This window comes from Hyperolius riggenbachi, chromosome 6 (genome assembly GCF_040937935.1).
Source record: "Hyperolius riggenbachi isolate aHypRig1 chromosome 6, aHypRig1.pri, whole genome shotgun sequence".
NCBI lineage: Eukaryota > Metazoa > Chordata > Amphibia > Anura > Hyperoliidae > Hyperolius > Hyperolius riggenbachi.
The window spans coordinates 60,451,617-60,472,014 of NC_090651.1; the positions used below are offsets into that span (position 1 = coordinate 60,451,617).

Consider the following 20,398-nt stretch of genomic DNA (forward strand, 5'->3'; position numbering starts at 1 on the left):
ACAGATGGCCAAACTAATCCAACATGCAGACAGCTGACATCATTGCATTCCAGCGGTTCTGGAGGTGTTCTTAGTTTTTTTTAGCAGTGATGCATTCTGGGACACCTCAGAGCTCACTCCAACCTGAATAATCACAAATACCTTCTGTTTTAAGAAGGCCACTTTCTGTTTTGCACTTTATTACTATGATCCTTGTTCATATTAATACACCTGTCACTGTGGAAGACATATTTCTTGATGTGATATTTATGGGTATTGTGTATTATATACGTACCCCACAAGATGGTTGTTTATCATTAATTTTATTGTTGCTTATTTTGTATAAATAAAGGCATTGTTTGGACCAGTATGTATCCTCACTAACTGGGCTTATGTCTACTTTACCCCTAAACTAAGAGAGAAATATGGAGACTGCCATATCTACCAGTATTTCCTTTTATACAGTATCAGTTCTCCGACAGTCCCGCTGATCATTCTGGCAAAATAAGTGTCTGAATCACACACCTGAAACAAGCAGGTAACACCTGTAAATTTGACCGGCTGTAATGCACAATTTGCCTGGGGGCAGAAAGTATAAATCCGGCCTTGCGTAGGACCAGCACTCACCACTCTCATCAGCTTTGGGCTGGAGATCATCCAGTTGCTCTTTCTTGGTCTCTATTGCATCGTGGACTTCCTTCAGCTCTTCCCTGCAGAGAATGTGAAAGGTCACAACACAGAGATTTGTGCTCTTGTGTCACTAGTGATGGGGTGGAAAGTCATTTATAACAATGTAACATTCTGTGCCTAGCACAGGGGTGTCCAACTCAGATACAAAGTGGGCCGAAACTGAACACGGAGATCTAGCCCTGGGCCAACCTCAAAGTCTAATGGTCAGCTTATAATGTTCCCTGGTGTCTAATTGCCCCCCTCCAACTCCTATACAGTTCCTTGGTGTCTAATGGTGGTCCTCCCTTCCTTGTACAGCTCCATGGTGTCTAGTGGTCCCCACCCAGTTCCCTAGTGTTTAGTGCTTTCCCCCTTCCTCCCCCATATGGCTTTCCTGGTGTTCTAGGGCTTCACCTCCAGTATATCTTCCCTGATGGTCTTGAGTAGGCCAAACATAATGCAAAGTGGGGAAACCCCTTGAGGGCCAAATTGAATGGCTCTGAGGGCCAGATTTGGCCCACAGGCCAGAGTTTGACATGTATGGCCTAGCAGGATACTCTAGCACTCTGCTGCTAGCTCGTCGTTCACTCATATACCGACATGTAGGGTTCACACTTAGATGTGCGGCTAATACATTTTTGCACACAAATTTTAATGAAAGCCAATGGAGAATCACACTTCTGCTCTAAAATTGGCCAGTCATTTGCAGATATAAATTGGATGTATGTACGGACCTTTAAACAGCCTGAACGTGTCTGCAGCATAAGAAAGGAGTAGCCTGCAAAAGACGGCCAGCAGAATAAGGATCCTGGGGGTCTGCTAAGCCTAGTGGATGCTATCACAATGACCGTTGCCTGGGGTAATCAAGCAGCAGTTTCAATAATCTGCTGTACACATCACGGCCCCCTTGATGCGAGTTCTAGCGAACGATATTTTCGATCAGATCATTATAATATAAATTGTATGGAAACTGAAAATCTGTTGAGCCCAATCTTTCCTGAATGATTGTATTATTGACAATTTCATTAACCTTTTGAGGACCGCCCATAATCCATGCCATGCTTTTGTGTCTGTTCAGGTCTGAAACGGTGCCAATTTAACTACACCGGCTCCCACTGACGCTTAATTCAGCTGTCTAAGGCCAGCAGAGTTCTGTGCACCATTAAGGTGAAAATTTCATTGGCTCCTGAATGGTGATCACTGTAAGCCAATCACAGTGATCAAGGAGTGAAAATGTACAAGAAAAAAAGGCCCCATAAGGGGCCAGAGGCATGCGGTCCCCAGGAGGATAAAGAACTGGTTGCTTTTTTTGTATGTGATCGCAACTGGTTTAAATTTGTGAATAGCCTGGACCTGTTAAAGAGAACCCGAGGCGGGGTTCTGAGAATAAATTCCCCATACAGAGGCTGGGTCTGTCTGCTGTACAGGAGCTCAATTGAGTAGTGCACACGACCAGGACCACATATGCAAAGTAGCTTGAGATCCAGTTGGATCGCGGATTCACAGGAGCACAACGGAGGGCTTTAATTTTCATTTGATATGAATGATCTGGTCAAAAATACGATAGTTCACTAAAAATGGCACAGTTATTGGGCACCTTTAGAATTTCTTAAGGACCCTTTCACACTGGGGAGGTGGGTGCGTCAAATTGCCGCACTGCTACTGCAGTCTAATGTATCCTTATGGGAAAGTTCATACTTCCCACGTTGCGGTACGCTGCGCCGGAAGTCCCTAATCTAAAGATGGCACAGAACTACGTAACCGTGCGGGATCCGCAGTGAGCCTAGAAGTCATGTTAGTCCATGGTGACGCAGGGTTTTCTTTGTTGTTCTTTTTTTTTAAAGTTGACGTCGCGACATGCAAGCGTATTTTTACAATACGCTTCCGTGCACTTCCGCATACCCAAAGCAGGAAGGGACAGCAAGCGTGCGTAACTTCCTGCGTGGCTGGTGGCCAGACAGTGAAGACTATGCACTAACCCGATGTTTCCTGAAGGCCTTTTTTCTGCTGATGTGATGCAGTGAGGCGGGCACGATGCACCGCATTGCTGCTGCCAGTTTGCAGTGTGAAACCCACCTAAAGGATAGATGAGGGTAAAAAAATGACTCCACTCTTAGCCAATCTTCTGAGGTCCCCTCTGTAGCGCTTCTGCCCATGTGCACTCTCTGTTTCACTTCTGTGGCATTTGCAAAAACCACCAGGTCTGCTCCCGCTACGCAGGGGACTACGGAAGAATGGTTGATAGTGGAACTGTGGCGAGGGACAGAGATACTTCTAGGGGCTTTAGGAAGCCCTAGGTAAGTAAATCTGCAGTCATTTTTTAGTCTCAAGTATCCTTTAATAAGCACAACAATGGATTTTTTTTTCTAATTAGACCCATGAGCTTAACCCTAGTCTGACCATGAAAAAATTAGGTACAGGCTATAGTACACACTGGTGTGTCTCCTATAGCTGTCTGTAGTGCTAGTGTAACTTGTAAGACCACCAGAAATCATACTAAGGCCAGAAGAGCTGTATATGCTGGAGAAGAGGGGCTTCTGACACAGGGGTTACACATAGACCACACTGTATACTGGTCGAAGAAGGGCTTCTGACACAGGGGTACACATAGTCCACACTGTATACTAGAGAAGAAGGGCTTCTGACACAGGGGTTACACATAGACCACACTGTATACTGGTCGAAGAAGGGCTTCTGACACAGGGGTTACACATAGACCATACTGTATACTAGAGAAGAAGGGCTTCTGACACAGGGTTTACACAGAGACCACACTGTATACTGGAGAAGAAAGGTTTCTGACACAGGGGTTACACATACACCACACTGTATACTGGAGAAGAGGGGCTTCTGACACAGGGGTTACACAGAGACCACACTGTATACTGGTCGAAGAAGGGCTTCTGACACAGGGGTTACACATAGACCACACTGTATACTGGAGAAGAGGGGCTTCTGACACAGGGGTTACACATAGACCACACTGTATACTAGAGAAGAAGGGCTTCTGACACAGGGGTTACACAGAGACCACACTGTATACTACAGAAGAAGGGCTTCTGACACAGGGGTTACACAGAGACCACACTGTATACTGGTCGAAGAAGGGCTTCTGACACAGGGGTTACACATAGACCATACTGTATACTAGAGAAGAAGGGCTTCTGACACAGGGTTTACACAGAGACCACACTGTATACTAGAGAAGAAAGGTTTCTGACACAGTGGTTACACATACACCACACTGTATACTGGAGAAGAGGGGCTTCTGACACAGGGGTTACACATAGACCACACTGTATACTAGAGAAGAAGGGCTTCTGACACAGGGGTTACACAGAGACCACACTGTATACTACAGAAGAAGGGCTTCTGACACAGGGGTTACTCAGAGACCACACTGTATACTTACATCCGTGCTTCTATCTTCCTCTTCAGAGTGTCAGACTGCAACACAAACACACAGAGTTAATGCCGTTTATCTCTATAAATAAAGCAAAATTCAAATTCTACATGGCTAAGCAGAATCTAGTTAGGAGTACGGGTATCGTCTCATTCAGGTAAATTAGATCTCCAATCAAAGACTTTTTTTAGTTTGTTGTAAGAAGACTAATGGGTTATATACTTCTGTCAGGTTGTTACTGCTGTCTGTGCTCTTGGTGAAAAGCTTCCTTCCCTTTCTGTACCGGTAACAAGATGTTACACAGAGAAAAGCAAAAAAGTGGCAGATCTTTCTCAGGGGGCAGTGTTACAACGGAGAGGACGCTGAGGTACACTACGGGAGTCTGGAAGAAGCCCCAGATGAGTAAAAATCCAATTTTTTTGGCAAGTTCAGGTGTGCTTTTCCTCCACCCGCAGCTCTGAACTTCCGATATGTCTTCTGGATCCTGATCGCATGATATGATGTAATCTGGATCCAGGAGACCATGTTCGCTTACAGGGCCACCCAGTGGTAGAAGAGGGGTGATTGATGAGATGGAAGAGATTCTTCTGTCACCCCTCTTCCCCACAGGGTGGCGCTGTAACACTGACACGGTCTCCCGACTCCCAATCACGTCATATCATGTGATCGTAACCGAGAAGACATATCGGGGTTACATCGCCACCACTGTGGAGGAAGAAGAAGCCGATCCAGCTGTCCAGACAGGTAACCATAAAAAGTTCCCTGCCACCCACTCTGTATACCCTGCCGAGCCTGCCAGGCTGGGGAAGGCACACTTTCCCAGCAGCGGGAAAAATTCAGCACTGCAGCCAAATAAACTTTTACTTCTGTGAAAAAAAAAAAACCTCAGAGGAAACATGGACTAATTCGGAGCCTATATGCTATGTTATGGGTGACGTACCCCAGCTCCTTCTGCTTCTGCTCCCTGGTTCTGTAACATCTTCTGCAGCTCGGTCACTTGCAGCTGTAACTCGTCCACCCGGCCCAGGTTTAGTCTGACATAAAGAAGACATGCTTGTTATAGAGAATGCAGAAAGAAGAAGAAGGGTGGAAGAAAAGTTCTCATTAGTATTGTCTGAGGTTACACTCGTCAAATAGCATCAATTCACTGCAATAACAAACAGCCATTTATTCGGAAACCAGACACTGAGGCACCCATAGCTTTAACAGTCATCCATATGTTAAAAATTCCAAAGCTAGTAGGGATGATCAATGAGATGCAAATACTTCTGAAATTATGCAAATTTTTATGCTAATAAATGCAGCTTGAAAAAGGACCAATCAATTTAAACCTAGGTCCATTTTCAAACTACATACATTTGTATAAATTTGCATTAACTCGGAAGAATTTGCATATCTTTGATCATCCCTAAAAGCTAGTAGTGCCCCGGTTTACTCCTCATGTTGAACACGGCATAAGATTCAAGATGTCCATTAACAGTACAGTCTCCTGAACAATCGTCCGTACGATTGATCAGACACTGTTAATGGTGCCAATGACAATCGTTTCATCGATCTAAATTTCCAAACAAATCAGTCAGTCTGATCAAATTGCTAATAGTTTTCATCTCTTCTAGTGCGCCCTTATGATTGATTGTTTCCCGGGGGCTGGCTGTTCCCTTAGAGTACCGGTATGAATGGACATTGGATTGGTTGGAATACCTGATGAAGAAGGGTGGTTGCAGCGGATCAGCTCATTTGAGCGCTAGGATCGGCAGGCCCCTTGGTTAGTGGGCACTCTAGTGGTGAGTTGGGACGCCTGATGTGGACAGTAGTCAATCGGTTACTACATAGGACATAATGGTTACAGACGATCGTAGACAATAGGCTACAACTAGTGGTCATTTGGGCATCGGGATTAGTGTTAGGAATTAGGAAGGGAAGGTTAGTTTTAGGCGCTAAGACCGGTTTGTGTGAGAATGGAAGTTGGGTTCATGAATAGTAAAATATCAGTAATATAAATTGCAGATAATTTTACTAGCGGCACAACCCAGTGCTCAACTCATGAATTGATTCAAAAGACAAATAGCATGCCTTAAGTTAAAGAAAATCTGTAACGAAAAAAGTTCCCCTGGGGGGTACTCACCTCGGGTGGGGGAAGCCTCTGGATCCTATCGAGGCTTCCCCCGTCCTCCTGTGTCCCACGACGGCAGCGATAAAGCTCCCCGAATGGCGGGCATGTAAATATTTGCCTTTCCGGCTCCAGCGCAGGCGCAGTAAACAGCTTACCGCTCAGAGATGGGCGGAAATAGCCGATTGCTGTCGGTCCACTCTACTGCACAGGCGCAAGTCTCCTGCATCTACGTAGTAGAGCGGACCCAACAGAGATAAGCTATTTCCGCCCATTTCCAAGTGGAGAGCCGTAACAGCGCCCCCACTGGAGCCAGAAAAGGTAAATATTGCACAGCCTTACAAATTGTCGGCTGTGCATTCCGTGGACTGCAGCGAGACCGCCGTGGGACACAGGAGGATGGGGGAAGCCTATACAGGATCCAGAGGCTTCCCCCTACCAAGGTGAGTACCCCCCAGGGGAACCTTTTTTCGTTACAGAGTCTCTAACACGCCTTATCAGTGATAACACGCCTTATCAAAGTTAACATGCCTAGAGTAGCATAGTGAGCGCTATGAACCGGCAGGGGCTCAGGGCAGGACGAGTGGAGCTCTCGTCATTGCCAATTAGCAGGCATAAGTTCGTAGCGCTCGCTATGCTACTCTAATAAGGCATGCTAACTTTGGTAAGGCGTGTTATCTCTGATAAGGCGTGTTAACTCAGATAAGGCGTGCTGTTTGTCTTAGTGAATCAAGCCCTTACTTTGTTGCAGTTCTACCCCTTTTTGATCTTTTAATTACATTGCTTCTTTAAATTGTAAGCTTATATCATTTGATTCAGGAAGTTTAACTATTGCAAAACCAACCATGAAAAACCTTTAAATGTTCATTTTCATTGCAATCAGACACACAAACAATCTCCAATAACTACACGGCCGATATTGAGTTTTTAGGAAAAGATTGAAAATATCACCTTTCTTTATGGTAGCACTTTCGAGAATGTGCCCTAGGTGGTGCTGTGCTGCTGCTGTAATTATTGTTACCTGTCACCATAGATATTATTCTGTGTGATCAGCTCTTACCTTGTCTCTGTCTCCATCTCACTCATTTTCCGCTGCCTCTCCTCCAGTTGTCCCTGCAGCTCACAGATCCGCTCGTTCTCAGAGCCCTCCTGTTGCACGCGCAGCATTTTATTCTCATGCTGAAGCCTAATGAACATCTCCCTGCAATCAAAAATGTATTAGTAACTATGCGTGTATAGCGGAAAATTAAGCCCTTAAAGAGAAACTGTAGTGAAAATAACACAATGAATACTTTTTTCCTTTTTTACAATATTAATTTATAAATTATTTTGTGCCCATTGTAAAACCTTTCCTCACTCTGATTTACATTCTGAAATTTATCGCAGGTGGCAACTTCTGTAATCCTGTCAGAAGCAGCTCTTAGGAATTTTTTGTGTCTGAGAATTCTAAAGCCAGCTAAAATAATGCCTGGTCTCCCAGAATGCTCTGGGAAGAGATTTCACATAGCTAAACAGTCTAAGCTAATCATCAGTGGGAGGGTGAGGCTTAATATCAATATACAGCAATATAAGCATAAGCGTTCTTACCGGTTGCGAATTGGACAACCAGTGTGAGAATTTGTCTTATATTTTGCATCTTTTGGTACATCTAATACACAGGTGTCAAACTCCAGGCCTGGGGGGCCAGATCCATGCCAGTGTTTGGGATGGACTGAGAAAGGGAGGAATGTGTTCTACCTTTCCTGATTCAGACCCATCAATTCATTTGAGCTGTGTCAAAAATGTGTGAGGACCTCGGCCCTCGAAGGAATGGTTTGACATCCCTGATCTAAAACTACACTAGATTGGGCACCTGGGATCCTTGTGCGTTTTTCCTTTTGCCACATATCCCAATAAAGTGTTTGGGTAGTGTTTGAATTGGTCATCTCATTTCTGAACACAGCCTGCACTGTGTATTTGGTTCATGTCCATGGAGCCTCAGAGAATTTCCAGTCATCCCCAAACACCACCGGTGTCAATTACAACTGTCTGGATAGCCAGACAGCCCCAGATCAAGCATGGGTGATGATGGCAAATATGTCTAGTAAGCCAAACTATGTACAGGACATTTCTCCTATCCCTCACCGATACTCCACCGGCAGCAGCTCCGCAGCAAGGTTGTCTGTGTTTTTCAATCCAGATTCACCTAAAACACGTGACAGAGAGTAAAGATTAGTGTCACACAAGCTAAACAAAATGTAAAGGATTACTGAAATTATTAAAGGGAATCTGAAGTGAAAATAAACTTATGATTAATGAACTGTATGTGTAGTTCAGCTAAGAAATAGAACAGTAGTAGCCCAGATATGAGTCTCATATTGAGTTAAGGGGATTTCGAGGAGTGCCCAAATTTAAAAGAATACACTTACCTGGGGCTTCTTCCAGCTCAGGGTAGGCGGGGCAGATCCCGCAGCGTCCTTCTGGCTCGTCTCCTTCAGCCTCCGCCGGGCCCGGTTTTCAGCGTCACTCGGCGACACCCAAGCCTGGTGTCGGCCGGCTCTTCCTGATTAAAGACGCAATGCGCCATCACGCCAACCGCTTTGCATCATCACGGCCACCGGCGTGACAGGTCTGCGCATGCGCGGGTTTTCCGCGCATGCGCAGACCTGTCACGCCGGGCGTCATGATGACACATTGCGTCATTAATCACTGGAGGCTGAAGGAGACGAGCCAGAAGGACGCCACCAGACCTCACCGCCTACCCTGAGCTGGAAGAAGCCTCAGGTAAGTGTATTCTTTTAAATTTGGGCACTCCTCGGAGTCCCTTTAAGAAACTTCAGTTATCTATACAAAAAAGAGCTTCGCTGGGTTCTCTGAACAAACTTGGTCGACTACATTGCTGTTTTCTGAAGCTCTTATACATCAAAGAAACAGTGAAAGGCAACTTCAGATATTTTTACAGCAGGGAAGTTCGAAGGGTCATTAGCTCTGCGCTGTTTAATAGTTTCAAATGCAGCGTGTAGTGTGTAAACTCTAAATATTAGAGAATGATGCAATGTTATAACTGGAAATAAAAATGAGACTTTTCTTTGCTGCTAATGTTCTATTACTTAACAGTACTACACATACAATACACGTACTACACATACATACAAAAAAGGTTTTTTTTTTTCGAAACAGTGTCACTTTAACTAAAAACAGCACAGATAAGTTACTGATTACAGGGATAACCATTCTCTGCCTATGGGCGATGCCTCACCAGACTGGTTGAGGTGATCTTGCTGCACTAGAGAACATCTCAACTCTTCATTTGTTTCCTTCAGAGCATCGCGCTGGACAATCAGCCTCTGCAAGAAGCAAGAGAGACATTTTATCAATAATGAGCAAATAACAAGGTATTATTTCACAACTTACAGCTGACTGACTTCCACATTACAATCAGCTAACTCTCTCATCCTGTACTCAGTGATACTGGGGGACTCCTGTATCTAACTCTCCTCTTCTGATACACTCTGTGCTGGTGGAGGACTCGGTTCCTTTCACTGTCTAATTATTCTCTCCTGTGCTGGATGTGCACTCTGTGCTGCAGAGACTACAGTGTCTAAATTGCAGAGCGTCATTTCCAAAGTAGGCATGCTCAGGATGCTCTGGGCTTCACTGCACAGCCATGTAAGAGCACGGGAAAACAGGAAGTGCAGAGAAGGACAGAGCATGTGGCAAAGGAGGAGATCTCTTCTGGCTTCTGTTCAACTAGCTTCAGTTAGACCCATGAATGGGGGGAAATCGGAGGAACAGAGGGGAGGCCGAGCACCTGTGAATATCAGGACCCCATAACTGACACATTGACCTGTATATTTTAGTACACCTATGTCATTTTAGGTACCCTTTAATACAATAGAGAGCCATTATAGTACACTAGGCCTAGATGTCCTCACCTCTTTTTCCTTTATCAGTGCATCCTGTTTCTCTCGCAGTTTAGTCATCTCAAATGCCAGAGTATCCGCTCTCTTCACCTCCATGGAAAGTTTGCTGTTCAGATCCTGGACCTGTAGAGAGAAGGGAGGTGTGAACAAGAGGCAAGATGGGCAGTGGTAGCACACAGATTTCTTCTGAAATGTTAATTCCCAAACAAGCCAATAAATGAAAAATGATTTACAAGAAAGTACACTTTATACTTTATCTCAATTTACCATATTTATAAACCAACGTTTGCCACTTTTTTTCAAGTAAGGATTACTGCATTTAGTCATGTGTAGGGTTGATCAATGATAAATACTTCCGAGTTCATGCAAATTTATATGCAAATATATGCAGCCTCAAAATGGACCAATCAATTTAAACCTAGGTTTAAATTGATTGGTTCATTTTCAAGCTGCATATATTTGCATAAAAATGTGCATAAACTTGGAAGTATTTGCATCTCATTGATCACCTCTAGTCATGTGGTTCTGTGAGGACCAGGAAACTCCCTTATTTGTATAGTCATAGGTCCAGATTCAGGACAAAAACTGATATATGTGTATGAGAACCTGAACTTGATGGACAAGGTCGAAGCAATACTGAAGCAAGCTGCACATAAGTTAGATACACACCTATGTCGAGGGAAGACCCTGGATCCAGTAGGGACTTCCTGGTCTGCCAGGCCTGGTTCTTCAATCAGCTTGGTGGAATACCTCTTTGGCCCTCTTCAGGCAGCCTTCGGAAGTACTTGGGTCCCGAGTACACTTCTGAAGGTGAGCGGATCTATACTGCGCACGGCACTCGGGGATGCAAGCCTGGTCGATGAGTCCCAGAGGTGCAGATATTCAACGAGGGAAAGCAATAGACGAGGGAACAGAGAAAGGACTGGGGTGGCTCTACGGGATCCAGAGCCTTCCCTCTCCAGCCCCGTTTCTAGGGGCAAGCGAGGGGGGTGTCTTCCCAAAGCGCAGTGATGGAAGGGAGGGCAGCGGACACACTTTGACACAGCTGCGGGGAGGAGGGCCTGAATCCTCCCTTTCCTCGGGCTCCCCCACCCTCCTCCATTGCAGAATGTAATCAGCGGGGAGAGGTCCTAGTGCTAACTCACCTCCTTTCAGGCTCCGAGCGTTTCTTTACACCCTCGCCCTGGGAGCATTTAGCCTAGAAACTGCCCTGTCCCTCTCTGTAGGTGAGCATGTAACTCATTTTTCACATCTCACTTCAGTATTGCTTTCAGGTTTTTGTGACCTTGATGTCACACATCACTTCTGACAGCAGGTTAGGATGCGTCAGCCCTAACACAGAGACAGTTACACTACCTGTCGCTTGTAAGTCTCCAGTTGGGTGCGAGTAGCATTGGCCTTCTTCAGATCCTCCTCCAGGCTGACTGTGTTGTGCATGTACATTAAATTAGTGTCCTCCAGGGATTTCACCTGCTTCCTCAGATCATTGAGATCCTCCAGTTTCTTCCGGTAGGACTCCATTGTGGTTTCTAGCTTGGCTGCTTTATCTGCAGTTAATCTGTAAGAAACATTTCATTACTTTCCTATGACCTATAAGAAGAATCCCCAAAAGTGTCAGAGAAAATATGTCCTGACTTATAGTGAACCGGAAGTGAATGTTAAACTGACAAAACAAACAATTGTATCTGTACACCTAATCCTAAGGATTTTCCTGGAGTCTCATTCTTATTTTGAATTTATAGGCTTAAAATCTAAGAATGAAGGTTTATCTATCTCACTGACGCAAGCAAGCGGAACAACGGACTGCAAGGTATGTCTGCATTAAAAACAAGCACGTTCAAATGAAGTTTTACACAAGTGACCAACTGAACGATATCAGCCCATCAGTGGTATAAGTCAATCCGCCTGTTGGATCAGGCAAACCGCCTGCTAGCAGTCACTTGTCTAGTCATTTGTGGAACGTTCACATGCCCAACTATTGTCCACCAGACTAAGGTTGGACGATAGTTGGGCAGAAAATGTGCACGTGTGTACGAGCCTTTTGCTGAAATTCTTATCCGTTTCTTGTTATCAGTAATGTTTGTCACATCCACGCACAGATTTTATGACCACGGATTAGCTATCATGGAGAGTTACAGTGCAGTCCCATCCTACTTCTAAAAACTGCAGAGAAAATGTGATTTATAGCCCTAATATGTCATCAGTGTGGATTTATGCATCTTGCGGACCGGTATGTAAACAGTATCTCCTTACAAAAAGTAGAGACCGCAGATAGCAGTAACAGCCACTGATTAGCAGCTGTCACTGTGCGATTAGCAGTAACAACCACTGATTAGCAGCTGTCATTGCACCAGCAGCAATAACAGCCACTGATTAGCAGCTGCCACTGCCAGCTGCAGTAACGACCATTGACTAGCAGAGAACCCCTTTAAGAATAGTGATATGGCCCTTGGCCTAAAAAGTTTGGACACCCCTGCTATTGAGGCTTCGTGGATCCTCCTTGTACCTTCACCGCTCAGTGGGACCCCCCAGAACATCTGCGCCTTGCTCCTATTCATGCGCGAGTGTGGCCGTGCACGAGTGGCTCCGGCTTACTGCACAGGCGTGTGCTTAAAGAGGAGCGTGGTCCCGATCATATTTCTGACAGGCCCTTGTCAGAAATCTTTAGCAAGTCTGCTAGTAGCAACAGGGGACCAGAGGATGCTATAGGAAACCTCTACAGGATCCAGAGGCTTCCCTCTTTTTAGGAAAGTTTTTCGATTTTGACCCAAGCTTCGGCTTAGGTACACTTTAATTGTCAATATGCACACAAAATAGCACACAAAATAACAAGCACCTGAGAACATCGATCTCGTCTTTCAAGGCTCTGGATTCTTCAGCCAGGCTGGCCAGCTCCACATTGCGGTTCTGAGTCTCGATCAGCTGCTTCTCCAGCTCCTCACAGTGAATCCGGTAATCATCTTTCGCTGCTTCTAACCTGCCAGTAAAAACACACAAACACAAGACGCTTCAAGTCAAGGGGAGCACGTGCACGTGGTGATGGAGGAGAAAGTCAGATGATATACTTTACAGATAGGCATCTGAGATGGGCCCAGGAAAGCCTCAGAGACATGCTATGACTACAACACAGATACTTCTATACATTTGCCTGAGGAAGCAAGGGATACCTGCGAAACGCGTCGCATTGGAGTTTTGTCCTAATAAAGCTGTTTTAAAAAAATAAAACTCAAAGAGGTGGACTCAAAGCGCTTGAGCTGCAGCCACTAGGGCGCGCTCTATAGGAGGTAGCAGTGTTGCCCAAGGTCTCCTCATCGAATATGTGCTGGCTTTCCCGAACAGAAAGAGCAGAGATTTGAACCCTGGTCTCCTGTGTCAGTGGCAGAGCCCTCAACCAGTATACTATCTACATTATCCAGCCACACCAATAAGACCACTTGTGTGTGCAGGTGGGAAGTAAGTGCACATTTACTTCCCCCTTTAAACTGTTTATAATATATTTTAATATTCCTGCCACCTCTGTTTTGCCTATTATTGCCTAACTTTCCTCCACCCTTGGTAGAGGGGTGTCACTCACCCGGATTCCTACTACTACAAAGAGAGAGTTCTTAACGCCAGTGGTATCGGGTTTGTTCTCCTCACCTGCCATTACAGTGGTTATGTTAGTGGTAACCCTGATTTGTGAGCATTACTTTACCTTGAACTTACTTACTAATTGTGTTCAGTGCATACTTAACAATATCGGGCTCTCGGTTTCCCCTTTTATATTTCCGAAAGCCATGGTTCCTCTGACTATTGGATCCCTGCCATTCAAGCACATGGCACCACCACCATGAAGACCTTGGTAGGGATTCTTTAACAAGGAGTATCCAAAAACTATATGGTGGAAGAATATTCACGCCACATACACACTGCTTGGCCATGTGTCAGGGAATGTGTTCTGGTCTATAGAGAGGGGAGGAGGGACATGTGGTAGGCTCCCTGATGCAGGCAACACATCAGAATTGCCAAGGATCATCAGGCTTGGGTGATGACAGGAGAGAAAGTCACCAACATCACGTCACACCTGTACTGATGCTAGATTTTCACTATAACAATAGTTTGGAGGTGAGAAAAATGTAAGCTGTGTAGGGATCTTTAATCTTTGCCCTTGCAATCTCTCGGTACCTGTAATTTTCCTCCTGCAGCTGCTCCAGCTGGATTTGGAAGTATTTCTTTGCTGCCATGTTGGTCGGTTCATCAAAGGAGTCCAGCTGATTTATCCGCTCGTTCTGCACCTCATTTTCAGCCAATAAGCTGTTGCGTTCCTCCTGGAGACCGGCCACCTAGGACAAAAAAGGAGCACAGTGTCAAACTTTTGTACTGTGATATGATAAAAGTTCAATTCAGTTTATTTTCAGACTACCCATCATATATAGTTACAGATGCAGGTCTTCTGATTTACTTTACAAAACAAGTATACTTATCCCCCAACCCCGAAAATACTCCCAGAACCTTCTCCAGCTCAACCGCACCCTCAGGTACCAGGGCCTACTTATCACAGCATGCAGTGCAACTTTTGTTTACATATTGTGCTGCTGCTCCTTCTGGCCACCAGATGGCCTCTCCATTCTTTTCTGCTATCTACAGTGTAGATCAGGGATGTCAAATTCAAATACACAGTGGTCCGACACTGAATACTGGGACCAAACTGCGGCCAACCTTGAATGTCTAGTGGCCACTTACCTCCCTTACACAGCTCCTTGGTGTCTAGGGGACCCCTCCTTTCCCTATACAGTTCCCTGGCGATTAGTGGACCTCCCTCCCCTCAGTTTCTTTATGTCTAGTGGCTTTCCTCCTTCCCCTATAAAACTCCCTGGTGGTCTAGTGGCCCCTAATCCTCTATACAGTTCCCTTGTGTCTAGTGGCCCCTGTCCCTCCACCATGTGGCTTCCCTGGTGGCCTAGTGACCTCACATAAATCATCAAAGCATACAAACAGAGGTCCAAAATTCAAGTATAGTGAAAAATACAAAGTCCTCATCCTTGACACAAACTGGCACAGTGTCCTGAATGAATCCACTCCCTCCCCTGTAAACCTAACAAGTTCTGTGGTACCTCAATCACTGCTTCTCTCAGAGGTAATTAATGGTGGTGGTGGCATCCCTTTAATGAGAAATTAAGTCCTAGACTTAAGAAGAAATACGGTCCAGCAATAGTATCAAGGTTACTGTGCATGGACTGTTACACTGCATGCTAGCCTCCACTCCCCCCTCCCTTGTAACTACGATCTTGGAGTACCTAGGAACTGTCAAGTTTATCAGAGCAAGTGGATGGCTTATTTTGGAGTTTAGTGCTGAGACAATCCAACTTGAAATACGTGGTATACTGCCCACGCAATGGGAACTATTGCCATAGCTCACACATTGAGGAAAGTGTTGCTACTGGAAATTACTCCCGGGAGTGCAATATACTTGAATGTGTGGACATTGTATGTAAGCGCAGGGTGAATGACATGGCCGGCTGTGTATGGTTAGGCTGTATCACACTTCAAGCTCGCATTTTATGGGGGTATTGGGGGTATTTTGTTACGCAGATATTAATAAATAAATTAGTGTTTTTATGCAGACCCAGTGACACTGAGCATTTTTCTAGAGTAATTAATATCACTATGGGGCTCCCCTGAATTTTGGGTTGACACTTACCAATTGAATGAAACTGAGCGCTGGATACTATTGTGCAATTTTAATGTCTATCTAAGATTTTCTGTGCAGAGGTAAGCGTTTGGAAGAACAGAGTGGCACGTTCTGTACAATGGACAGGGGCGGTAGACAATAGCAGCAAATCATGTGCTGTGATGAAATACTACAGCAATTAAAAAAAAAAAAAAAAAAAATAAGACCAGACCCAGCCAATCGCTGTTAGGTCATACTGGACTCTCAGGCAGAGTCCAATACGACCTATGGATACATAATTTGTTGAACAACAGGAGGCGCCAGTAAGTGTAAAATAAATTGGTTTAAAACCATTCAAAATGGGGGGTAATGGTGGACTTACCTCCCCACAGATGACTCGACAGATATCAATAAAACAATAATCATTTCCTTACTCCCCAAAGAATGATAGGGGGAGTTTTTGGTGCAAAAACAGCAGCAAACCCCCCCCCACGATTTTTTGGCGAAGCATTAAAACAATTATTGTTGTATTGATATCTGTCGAGTCATCTGTGGAGAGGGAAGTCCACCACTACCCCCCATTTTTAATGTTTTTAAACCAATTTATTTTACACTCATCAAATACTGTTATCCACCATGGTGGAAGGGATATATTGCCCTATTTCCCATCTACGGAGAGTGACTGAGTGGGGACAGGAAAAATTCCCCACCTGCCTACACAATGGTTGCTTTGGAGGTAACCCACCCTTTTTGAGTATTTAAAGCAAACAAGGGTTCTGATTGGTTGCTTTAGGTAGATGCTCCAATTTTGCTCTAGTATTCGTTGTACTTGATAACCCCGTTTGTTTGCAACAGCATAATGTTTCAGCAGGATAGCTTAAAAGTCAACAAGCGTGAAAGATTGTAAAATTTAAAATACATACATACAAAATGTTCATTTCTCCCAGAGTAAAATGCACTATATAGACTTATTTTTTCCTATGTTCCTGTCACTTACATTAGGTTGTGATAATCTGACAACTGTTTTGGACTAGTTCATTTCCACATGGGGATTCTCAGATATTTCTCTATTTACAAAAGTGCTTACTGAACAGCAGTTGCTCAATCCAACTGCCAAAATAGTGTGCAAATGAGTAGAGACACTGGCCAGTATCTTTGTATAAATCCTTTCTAGTTGGTGCTTGTGTGAAGCATAAAGGTAATACTGAAAACTCTCTCTGAGGAGATGGACTAATCTAAAATTTGTCAGAACGGTCATCTTTTTACAACTAACTGTGAGTGACAGGGACATAGGAAAAAATACATTTATAGTGCATTTTACTCTAGGAGAATGGACATTTTATATGTATATATTTTAAATCTTACAATTTTTCAGGAAAGTGGTCCTTTAAAACGCACAAATCTTACCATAGTACAGCAAATAAATATGGACATTTTCCAGGCTTGTGAGCCGTGGCAGTCGGTATTCGGGGTGCCCTTATCTGGGCAGAATCACAAGGTAAGCATGCTAAGCTATTGGTCTGCCTGTCCCTGACCCAGTGACTGAGCACAGAGAATCGGAAGCGGTCTGACACTTGCTAAATGGGACGTGACCACACACAGATAATGCACAAATTTCACCTCTCTGCTGTTTGCTTAAGAGGAACTAAGAAGGCTATAAATATAGCATCAAAGCTGAGGCCAAGTCAAAGTGCACATGGACGGTTTGCAGAACAAGCAGTTATAAAGATAATTCTGAATGTGACATGGCAGGTCTAACACGCCAAGTCCTGTTCTGGACCAACATAAAGCTGATGGCACCAGCCTGCTCCAGTTATGTGAAAAGATCTCTGGCTCTCATGTATCAACAGCATAAATCTTAATACTATAAGGCAGAGTTCCCCAACCCTGTCCTCATGGTCTATTAACAGAATAGGTTTTGCAAAAAAAGAAAACAGAAACATTCACAGGTGGGCTAATCAGTGTCTCAAGACTCGTACACAAACACCTGACGTGAGGCGGCTGATAACGGGCGCCTCAGCAGACAGTCAGATGTGTGTACAGCATCCGGCGACCCCCAACCCGCAAGTGATCCGCCAGACTCAAACCCATCGATGCCGATCCCCCCCATGACCCCATTGTTTGGGACACTCCCCTTTCGGCCATGTGACGCCACACATGTACCGCTTATCGTCCCTCTGTCGCCCCCCTCGCATGCCAACACAGCAAGTCGTCAGCTACACAGCGGACACACATGTTCGGCCCTGCCCAGCAATAAGCTAAGCAGGTAATATGGGCATGGGGACAGTGTGGAAAATGGGCGTGGCAATGGGTGACATTGTAATCTCTGAGGGTCAGGCATGAGGGGGGGGGGCAGTTAGGCATCATTTGGGGGGGGGGGGTAAGAGTCGATCAGCGTAGCACTGATAGAGGGAGGGCTTGTGTGAGAATAGGGCCAGGTCTAGTGTAAACTATAGGCGTTTTTCTTTGCAATGTGGATCGGTTAGGTTAGGGTTAGTTATTGGTTGGGGGCGGGGGGATTGAGTGAGATTGTGTGAGAATAGGGTTGAGTTTTGTGTTTAAATATCTGCGTTGTGGTGGGGGATCAGTTAGGGCTAGGCATCAGTTAGGTGGTCGGCGATGGTTAGGCATCGGATTGGAGAGGGGGGGGTCGTTTTTGGTTAGGCATCGTGTGGGGTTAAGTTAGGGTTAGGAATTGGTAGAGGAAACGCTCGTGTGAGAATACAGTTACGTTTAGTGATAGTAAAATATTGGGAAAATAGTCTGTTTTACTATTGGAATTCCCACAGCCAAATAGTGGAACATCAATAATTTTATTTCTACTAGAAATCAGATTGGGCCTGTCGGAAATTAGACATTCGACCTGGGAAATTGTATGGTGTGTGCCAGACATTAGGCGTAATCTATAGAGGTATCGAGCACTGTATGCCTGGCGTTGGTGGAAGCCGATATGTGTCAGGCGGTTGTATAACTTCAGATGTCCTTATGTAAGGGGTAACTTCTGAGAGAGCCCCAGCCTGTTTCAAGGGCAGCAAATACAAGGTAATAGATCTGGCATGAGTGACGGGAGCAAGGCCAGCGCTATTGGCCAATCTGACGGCTGATATCCACGCTACTCATTAACCAGTCACTCCATTCAAACTCTGCATAAGGTCAGAATCTGAACAGAGTTTAAAACCATAAATAACGTGAAATGATGGGCAGCACGGTGGCGTAGAGGTTAGCACCTTCGCCTTGCAGCGCTGGGTCCCTACTTCAAATCCCAGCAAGGGCACTATCTGCATGGAATTTGTATGTCCTTCTCGTGTCTATGTGGGTTTCCTCCAGACACTCCAGTTTCTTCGATAACAAAAACATACAGATAAGTCAATTGGCTTCCTCCTAAAGTGGCCTAGCCTGTAATACATACACTACACGATACATACAGAGACATATGACTATGGTAAGGATTAGATTGTGAGCCTCTCTGAGGGACAGTTAAATGATAAGACGATATACTCTATACAGTGCCGCTGTATACAGTGCCGATGTTGACGCTATATAAATACTAAATAATAATATTGGTCACTGTCAAAGCAGTACAGGTTTCCCCAATCAGCAATGAGCAGCACTTCTGCAGAAATAGGGACTCGTGTGAAGCTAGACACACTTTCACTGATACTGATCTGGGAACAATCACTGTGCATTGTTCTGTTCTATGTGGAGGGGGGCTGAGAGGGGCCAAACTGCAGAGACTACAATGCAAGAACTATATTATGTGCAAGCTATGACACAAGAGGATCCTGCCAATCCAGCTTACATTCTCGGGGGCTTATTTATAAATTAAAGATCAGCGTATTCTTACCAACTTTATAAAAGAGCTATCTGATTTATTACAGTTGATTTATTACAGCAGCGATCAGTGCATTGATTGCCATACTGTAACTACCTACATTGGCATTCTGCAGCTCTAGTGAAATGGAAAGTGACTGGTTGCCATCCCATCTCTGCTCACTCAAAAAAAAAAAAAAAGTCCTTTCCTGATCAACAGTCAATTATGTGGTTAAAATCAACAATTGTAAATAAACTTTTGTTTGTTTCAATGTTTTTATTGGATTGAACGTCTAATCTATGAAAGCTCTGTGTTTATTATGTAGTCTTTATGCAGTTTGCATTGCAAGAATTCCATTATAATCATAAATGTTTCTGTGAATCTTAGCTCAGTCAACCTGGCTCTATTCTGGTACATTGCCGAGGAGAGGGAAGCTTGTTATCTCCCCTCCCACATTCTTGCTCCTCACTGATTGGCTGAGGGCAGTTCCGTGCGACAGGAGGCTGAGAAGGGAAATACATCTCACACCACTGCAGAAGCTGCTGAAATACGATCTATGCTGTGCTCACGTGTTTACAAAGCAAGCTACATATGACAGTATAGGAGAAAAAAAGGTGTAAGTGAGGAAATGACATCAGTATTAGCTTCAGTCAGAGGCAGTAAATTCACTGTAATGTATGTAAGTATTTATCCACTTATGTAGGTGTTTTTTTCTTGAAATAGTATGGCTGTCCCTGCTGCTTTAAAGCAAGTGTGAAACAAGCTAAAAAATTAAATTGCTCACCTACGAAAAGTGAAGGCTCTGCATCTCATAAAGCCTTCCTCTCTCGGTTCCCTCATTCCCCCACTGTCCTGCTTTCAAATTTGTCACCTC

The 20,398-nt window shown here is 44.6% G+C and overlaps 1 protein-coding gene across 1 annotated transcript in view; it reads right to left on the reverse strand.

The window, feature by feature from the left end:
* HOOK1 (hook microtubule tethering protein 1) overlaps positions 1-20,398 on the reverse strand; it is a 105,348-nt gene that overhangs the window by 20,245 nt on the left and 64,705 nt on the right. Inside the window, exons 9-18 of the mRNA XM_068239390.1 lie at positions 14,228-14,385; positions 12,900-13,040; positions 11,420-11,621; positions 10,076-10,186; positions 9,400-9,487; positions 8,286-8,346; positions 7,222-7,362; positions 4,992-5,085; positions 4,061-4,095; positions 607-689 (exon numbers count right to left, since the gene is read on the reverse strand). Coding sequence (XP_068095491.1) covers positions 607-689; positions 4,061-4,095; positions 4,992-5,085; positions 7,222-7,362; positions 8,286-8,346; positions 9,400-9,487; positions 10,076-10,186; positions 11,420-11,621; positions 12,900-13,040; positions 14,228-14,385 — 1,114 coding nt within the window. The remainder of the gene's footprint in view (positions 1-606; positions 690-4,060; positions 4,096-4,991; positions 5,086-7,221; positions 7,363-8,285; positions 8,347-9,399; positions 9,488-10,075; positions 10,187-11,419; positions 11,622-12,899; positions 13,041-14,227; positions 14,386-20,398) is intronic.